Below are 7474 nucleotides of genomic sequence, written 5' to 3'. Positions count from 1 at the left end.
GCTTGTAATCTCACATTCCCACATCTACTAGGGTGTCCTAAGAGGCTGGAGGTGAGGAGGAAGTAGAAGGTGGAAAGGGGATGCTACTCCCCAAACTGATGTGACAGAGATGTGCCCGAGACCTGGGGCCAAGTCCATTTCAGAGGGGGCAGGCTGGACAAGGGCCTAGGGGCAGCAGACAGGTCCCCGGTGGGCCTCTCCTCCCACCCCGCTGCCTTTGTCAGTTTCCACATGCATAAACACACTCAGTCAAGCCCAATCACTCCCCTCAGAATTTGCTGTATCTCCATCCGCAGTGTTCCTGGACCCGACCTCAGCCACCATCCACCACGGCTCTCCCTCTCCCAACAGAGACCCCATCTGCCTCGTTACTTAAATAATCTTTATTTCTCATGCACTAGGAAAGATGGGATTGTATGAAACACCGCAATTCATAGCAAAGGCCTCGGTCCAGAACACAACACAGGGGACCAGGTGGGATCCAGGTCTGGTCAAAACTCTGGGGACCATAGTAGGGATACTGCCCTCAGGGCTGGTGGCAGATCCAGGACCCTCCAGCTGCAATGGCGTCAGACACAGCACAGGGCAGCTGCCCCCTCCCACAGAGGCACAGGAAGCTGACACCAGGGGAGCACATGGACCAGAGGAAGGACGGTGAAAGCTGCTGGGCCGTGACTTGGCAGAGGTGCTGGTCCAGCACCTCCGGGGCCCAAGCCCAGGCAGCTAGGGCTGTGACTCAGCCAATTCTACCTGCCGCAGATCCCTGGCAGTCCGTGCCCACAACACACGTGTACAGGCCACACCTGACTGCCCCTCAGCCGCATAAGCAAGACGGAGGCCCAAACTCAAGCCCCAGCCAAAGCTCAAATTTGCCCAAGCCAGGACCCCAAGGGCCAGACCCCCACAACCATCCCTGGCTCTTGTGGACACTCAGATGCCCGCAGGACAGCCAGCCTTCAGAGGATCCTGGGACAGGTCCACCAGCAGGGCAGACCTCAAACCTGGGCCATCAGGTGCCACCCAAGCCAAGACAAGGGTAAAGCGGCTCCTGGGCGGCACAGATACAGGTAGAGACATGCAGGACGGAACAAAGAACAGACACATGCAGAGACCACAACAGGGCGGGAGGGGTCTGAGGACAGAACGTGGTCAAGGTGCCAAGACGCGGGGGCACTGTTTGGGCTGGGCTCACTGAGGCCCCGGGCTCATGGTGATGCCCGCCTCCTCCGGGATAGTCTCCAGCATCTCGCTCTGCACGGCCTGCGTGATGAGCGCCAGCTCCTGGCACAGGGTCTCATGGCGGTAGCCCACACGGATGTCCGGCACATTGGTGCGGCGGATGTCATTGCCCTCAGGGCCCTCCTTGGTATAGTTGGGTCCCAGCCAGTGGCTCTTCACCTGAAGGGGCAGGACAATGCGCAGGGCTGCAGCCAGCTCTGAGGGGCCAGCTACCCTGGGACCTTCCCAAAACACAGAGCAGGGGAGGAGAGGGGATGCCAAGGGGGTGCAGTACCTTGTGGGAGAAGCCACTCATGAGCACACTGTTGCGTGCCAGCTCGCACATGTCGCAGGAGCTGAGCTTCCACACCTGGGTGGCGATGCTGTACTCCTCCATCAGTGGCTCCTGCACAGGCCAGGTTCCCTCAGGCGGGGGGACCGGGCCTGCCACCCGCCCCTCCCATGGACTTGCCATGAGGCATGCTGCACTCCACCAGCAGAGGGCAGCACCAGCCCCGAGACCTGCCCTGTCCGGGTGGTCTTCGTGTCCCAGGACACCCGCCCACCAGGCTGCCGCCATGTGCTGACCTTGGTGAAGTGGAACTGCAGGGGATCGTCGGTGGACAGTGAGACCATGAGGCCACGGGACAGGTACTCAGGTAGTGGGTTCCGGTGGTAGCTGAGGAAGAGGCTGTTGTTGCTGAGCGGGGACATGGCGATGCCAATCTGGGCCAAGTAATACAGGTACTGCAGGACCGGGGCCTGGGCAGGCAACAGGGAGGGCAGGCCTGTCAGGTGGCCTCCAGCCTGGGGAGGACACCTGGCTCTGGGTGTTACAGGTCACAGTGGGGGACAGGGGGCAGTCCAGGATGGGCCTGAGTTGCAGAGGGTCGGTTACAGCCAGAATCCAAGTTCGGGCCTCCGTGTGGAGGCTGGGGTCCAAGCTGGGGAGGAGGACCAGTTGCTGAAGAGGCTTGAAGGGCTGGGAGGAGGGGAGGCTGGGGTGCGGAGCCTGACCTTGCGCAGAAGCAGCCCATGCGAGATGTTCTCAGCCAGCATGAAGGCCGACACCAGATGGTGGATGGGCCCGGCCTCCCCACAGTGCGGCCTCAGCACAAACGTGTGGAAGCCCCTCTGCCTGGGGGGCGTGAAGACAGCGTCGGGTCCCAAGCCTGGCTCGCCTGGGCTCCTGAGCCCCCACCCAGTGACTTTGTGGGCCTAGGACCAGGGGGCAGGGGTAGATCCTTGGTCAGCGAGGGCTGACCCACAGAGCCCCGAGGGCAGAGAACCCATCCCATCTAAGACTGGGGCCAAGAGGTGGGTCAGAGATCTGGTGGCCCCAGCCCAGGGCAGGCCCAGAGCAAGGTCTGCTGGCTGAGAGCTGGCAGGGCAGCCAGAGACATGGCACCAGCGGAGCCCAGGAGCAGGCACCTGCGCAGGTGGTTCAGCATGGCCATGTTGACGAAGGTGTAGTACAAGTAGTAGGCATACGGTGGGTTGTCCTCCTCCACCCAGGCCTCGGGGAGGGGGCTCTCCAGGTTAAAGATGTGGTTCTCAGGCTTGGACTCATCATCCACGCTGTCAAAGCCATCCACCTGGCACAGGACACTGGGGTCAGGTCCAGAGCCGCAGCCAGGCCTGAGGCAGTGTCCCCCCAACACCCAGCCCTGGGCCACACCCTCACATGCTCCAAGAAGAGATGCAGCTCCGGGTGGCTGGCAGGGTGGATGGTGGCCTCGAACAGTGGCAGAAAGATGTTCTCCAGCATCTCCTGGAAGTTGGCCAGCTGGCCCTTGGTACGGTACACGTCACTGCAGGCGAGACGAGTGCACACAGGTATGTGCAGGTCAGGGCAGAATCACAGAAGCATTTTTGAGCCATATTGGGTGTGCCGGGCGGGACAGACCGTGAGTGGACCAGGGAGTCCCTCCAGTTCCGAGGGCTCGGCTGGGACAGGGGAGGGTCAGCCATCCCAGGAGGGGCAGGAGGAGGCCCTGGCCTCCTGACCTCTGCCCCCATGTTCCCTCCCACTCCAAGGGACACTCACAAGAGGCGGGGCACCTGCACGAGCCAGCGCACGTTGGGAGAGTGTACACGGTGTATGACGGCCCAGTGCGCCAGCTTGTCCCACTCGTCCCTTGAGCGCCCGTAAATGGAGAGCCGCAGCTCCGCATTCTGGTATTTGCTCTCTTCCAGGTCCGACATCACCTCCTGGGACGTGTGAGGCAACTGTCACCCTCAGGCTTCTCACCCGTCCCTGTCTTCGTGCCCACCAGGTGTGCTCAGTCAGACCCCTTCATGCCTCTCACCCACCCTCCCCACCCACCTATGCAAGCCCCCAGCTACCCACTCAGGGAGGGCTGCCGCAGGCCGACGCTGCCCCTCCCTATACGTGGGCCCTGGCAGCCCCTCCTCCCTACCTTGATGATGTGAGCAAAGTACTTCCCAGAAACCCTGTTGTCGGTCTTGATGAAGATCTCTCGGAGGACAGACTCCCCAATAGGGTTATATTTGGCATTGAACTTGTCAAAGCGATGGAAGGTGTTCCTGTCCTGGGGGAGAAGGGCAGGCCCAAGTCACCCCTGACCCCTGGCCCGCACACTGGCCCAGCCCCTCAGCCCCTCTACCACTGGGACGGACCGCGTGCACATCGAGCGTGTCCACACTCAGGTCGTAGGCAGTGAGATTCATGCTCTCGAAGACCTCCCGCAGCGTCTGCTCGCGACCCTGCTCCATGTGCACGATCTCCTCCAGGTGCCGCTTCATCGCCCGTTTGATGAAGCGCAGCAGATGCTTCTGGTTCATGCAGGACGAGGCATGGATGTGCGTGTCCACCTGGGGGGGAACGGGGACTGCTGGGTCCACGGGAGGCCAGGACAGTCCGGAGCCTGGGCGGTGGGATGGGAGAGGACTCTTCAAACTGGATGCTGGGTGGGGACCCAGGCCCTGGAGGGGGAGGCTGGGCAGAGGTGCAGGGTCAGGCTTGGGGGTGAGGACCCACCTTGCGGATGTTGTAGAAATCTCGGTGTGGCACCTTCTTCTGGGCGGCCAGCTCCTTCATCTCATTGAGCAGCACGTGCATCTGGAACTTAGAGCTCAGGTACTGCAGCCGACGGTAACAGAATGACTTTCTGGGCAGAAGGAGAAGCAGGCAGGGGCTCAGGCCCGCAAGGAAGCACCTGGGAGGGCCTGGGTAGCAGAGCGGAGGGAGGAAGCAGGAAGGTGCAGGCCTGAGGCTGCCAAGGGGGCAGCAGATGACGGGAAAATCTAGGACTCGGTGACTGAAAGGGTGGGAGACTGGGTGACAGGTGTCTGGGGCAGGGCTGGGGCTGGAAGAATCCGGGCTGGGAGGGGAGACGAGTGTCTGGTACGGGCACAGACTCACATGGGGCCATTGATAATCAGAGCCATCAGCACGTTGACATCTGCCACAAATTCCTGCAGGTCGGGGTACGGCAGCTCCACCTCTGAGCAGCTGGCGTGTAGGGGGAGCTTGAGTGAGGAGAGCAAGCCAGGCCCTGTGGGCCCTCCCGAGCCGATGCAGCCCGCCACAGCTTCCCCCCCAGAATGCCCCACGCCCCTCTTACTGCTCTTCGGGTTCCCTGCGGGTGTAGACGTGAACCACGCCCTGCACCATGCGCAGACCCAAGCCCAGGTCCCCCGGCATGGTGCTCGGCTCACAGTGCTCATACGGGTGCTGCTCCAGCGCAGGGGGGTGCACTGGGGCATCTGCAGGTGTGAGAAGGGTGGAGTCAGGGCCAGGCCTCTTCCAGGCCACCCGCTGCCTGGCCCAGAAGCCCCAGCAGGACAGCTCCTGCCCCTGCCTCCACCCCCGCATGCCAAGAGGCTGGAATGAACTCGCGTGTGGGACAAAGCAGGCAGGCTGAGGTTCCTGGGCACCAAGCTCAGGGAGCCTGGGATACCAGGGCACTTGGAGTAGGACAGGGATGGGGGATCCCACCAGCGGACACAGGGGTGTCCGGGCCCTGCTCATAGGTCCGTGTCTCCAGGGGCTTCTCGGCCAGCTGCTGCAGGTACCGGCGGGTGGTGGGGCAGAAGCTCTGCAGCGACAGGGCCATGTACTTCTCCCGGATGAAGAGTGCCCGCACCACGCTCTTGGCTGCGTCCAGCAGGTCTGTGAACGGCACCTGGAGACGGGGAATCACTCTCCTTGGTCCCAGTCCCAGACCCAGACCCGACTCACCCTCACCTCTTCCCTGGGCCTTGACCCCAGAAACCCTCAGACCATTCTGCTCTCAGCACAGCAACTAGCTTCCAGCCAGACCCTCTGCCCCTCCAGCTTCAAGAAAGAGAAACACCCTCTCTGGCCTCTACCCCCAGCTGCCCAGACTCGGGGAGCCCACCAGGATCCAGGGGACGGGGACACTCACCCCACACTTCTCCTCCCCAGAGATGGTGACCCGCTGAAATTCCCGCTCCAGCACCACATCTCGCTCCCACAGGCCCCGGTCGCCCTGCCCATCACGCTGCTCCTTGTAGAGCCTACAAGTGGAGGGTACGAGGGAGGGGCTGGAGACAGCAGTGGGACAGGCCCCAGCCCTGCATCCCCCGTACCCCTCTGCCCTCCTCACTGGAGGTCCGAGTCACTGTCTGTCTTCAGGAAATCTTGCTTGGCCCGAAGCAGGATGTCCGGCTCCAGCCTAGAGGTGAGAGGAGTGAAAGGTCAGGCAGCTGAGGAGGCCCTTGCTCCCAGGTGCCTGCACTGTCCTAGGTGCCGTGCACGTGGTGTCACCTGTGGTCCTCACAGGGATGTAGAACCCTATGCCGTGGGTGCTGCTCTTGCCCCACATCGGAGATGAGAAAGCACACCCAGAAGTTAAGCAACATGTTCCAGGCCACGCTGGTGGGTAGAAGACGGAACCAGAACCCAGCAGCCTGACTCCAAAGCCTATGCTTCACACCACTGCTCTGCACCGCCTCCCCAGGGGGCCCCAGAGGGAGGACTGCTTGGAAGAGAAGAGATGGGGCTCTGAAAGCGTCCGGATGGAGACAGAGGGATGCTGGGCAAACTGTCCTGTGTCCCTCCCCCCAACCCCACGCTTCCTGTGCCCCCCACCCCACGGCCGCCTGGCTGTGCCCCCCACCCCACGGCCACCTGGCTGTGCCCCCCACCCCACGGCCACCTGGCTGTGCCCCCCACCCCAGGGCCGCCTGGCTGTGCCCCCCACCCCATGGCCGCCTGGCTGTGCCCCCCACCCCAGGGCCGCCTGGCTGTGCCCCCCACCCCACGGCCGCCTGGCTGTGCCCCCCACCCCAGGGCCGCCTGGCTGTGCCCCCCACCCCACGGCCGCCTGGCTGTGCCCCCCACCCCATGGCTTGCCCCTTGAGGTGGCCTGTCTGGTTCTGAACCTGGGGGCTTACTTGACATCCTGGCTGATCTGCCGCTCCAGGCGCTGCCGCCGCTCCTCCAGTTGCTCAATGGGGCTCTCCTCCGGGAACTCGTATGGGGCGCTCCGGAGCTCACTCTCAGCCAGGGAGCGGCTGAACAGCTCCTGGTGGGAGGGAAGGAAGGGTCAGTGTGGCCTGGCCATCAGGATCTGGGGATGGGGTGAAGGCACAGGAGCTGGGGGTACCTGGTACAGGCTAGGGGATCAGGGCACAGCCAAGCGTGAAGTAAAGGGACAGGTGAGGTGGAGAAGGGGTGAGGGGAGCAAAGACTAGGCATGGCGGCAGTGATGGGGGGACACAGGGTGCGGTGCCAGGCGATACCTCGGCGATCTCCTTGCATTTGCCATCCATAGACGTGCGCAGGTCGAGCGGGAAGTGCTTGAGGCAGGGGGCAGGGCCTGGCAGGGATCGGGCAGACTGCAGCGGAGGGGCCCCCAGCCCACCCCGAGCCTCTGTGGAGACAGTGATGCAGGGTCAAAGGGTGAAGGGCAGGGCCTGGGTGCACTGGAAGCCCTGGGCCCCTGCCTGCCCCAGGCCAGCCCCGGAGAGAGGCCAGTCACCCCTCAGAGGCTGAGAAGTGAGCCCGCATGTGGACCTCACCTGCAGTCTGGCACGGGGGCCCCTCACCCATTCCAGGCTCATGGGTGGGGCCACGAGTCTGCCCCTAGAACAAGTGGATTCATTCACCCCAGGAATAAAAATCTGAATCCTGGACTAGGGGCCACCCCATCAGGCCATGAGAGAACCTCCATGTGAGTACCTGCTACAGGCAGGCACCCACGTGTCCATGTACACACACACACACACACACACACACACACACACACACACACACACACACACACAC

General features: G+C 63.0%; 1 protein-coding gene across 2 annotated transcripts in view; it reads right to left on the bottom strand.

The window, feature by feature from the left end:
• Nucleotides 1–364: 364 nt before the first annotated feature.
• Nucleotides 365–7474, bottom strand: part of AMPD2 (adenosine monophosphate deaminase 2) — a 12235-nt gene continuing 5125 nt past the window's right edge. For both annotated transcript variants that reach the window (XM_027096188.1, XM_027096187.1), the window contains exons 2-18: nucleotides 6949–7079; nucleotides 6601–6731; nucleotides 5811–5879; nucleotides 5610–5721; nucleotides 5180–5366; nucleotides 4806–4947; nucleotides 4604–4693; nucleotides 4220–4349; nucleotides 3859–4053; nucleotides 3639–3770; nucleotides 3266–3429; nucleotides 2903–3029; nucleotides 2650–2813; nucleotides 2236–2356; nucleotides 1807–1980; nucleotides 1514–1624; nucleotides 365–1398 (exon numbers count right to left, since the gene is read on the bottom strand). In XM_027096188.1, coding sequence (XP_026951989.1) covers nucleotides 1189–1398; nucleotides 1514–1624; nucleotides 1807–1980; nucleotides 2236–2356; nucleotides 2650–2813; nucleotides 2903–3029; nucleotides 3266–3429; nucleotides 3639–3770; nucleotides 3859–4053; nucleotides 4220–4349; nucleotides 4604–4693; nucleotides 4806–4947; nucleotides 5180–5366; nucleotides 5610–5721; nucleotides 5811–5879; nucleotides 6601–6731; nucleotides 6949–7079 — 2390 coding nt within the window. In that variant the 3' untranslated portion in view covers nucleotides 365–1188. The remainder of the gene's footprint in view (nucleotides 1399–1513; nucleotides 1625–1806; nucleotides 1981–2235; nucleotides 2357–2649; nucleotides 2814–2902; nucleotides 3030–3265; nucleotides 3430–3638; nucleotides 3771–3858; nucleotides 4054–4219; nucleotides 4350–4603; nucleotides 4694–4805; nucleotides 4948–5179; nucleotides 5367–5609; nucleotides 5722–5810; nucleotides 5880–6600; nucleotides 6732–6948; nucleotides 7080–7474) is intronic.

Source organism: Aethalodelphis obliquidens, unplaced genomic scaffold, assembly GCF_003676395.1.
Source record: "Aethalodelphis obliquidens isolate GAN/ISIS:26980383/991018 unplaced genomic scaffold, ASM367639v1 scaffold100, whole genome shotgun sequence".
NCBI classification, from domain to species: domain Eukaryota; kingdom Metazoa; phylum Chordata; class Mammalia; order Artiodactyla; family Delphinidae; genus Aethalodelphis; species Aethalodelphis obliquidens.
Note: the sequence above shows the minus strand (reverse complement) of the source record. Positions and strands in the feature narration are given on the sequence as shown.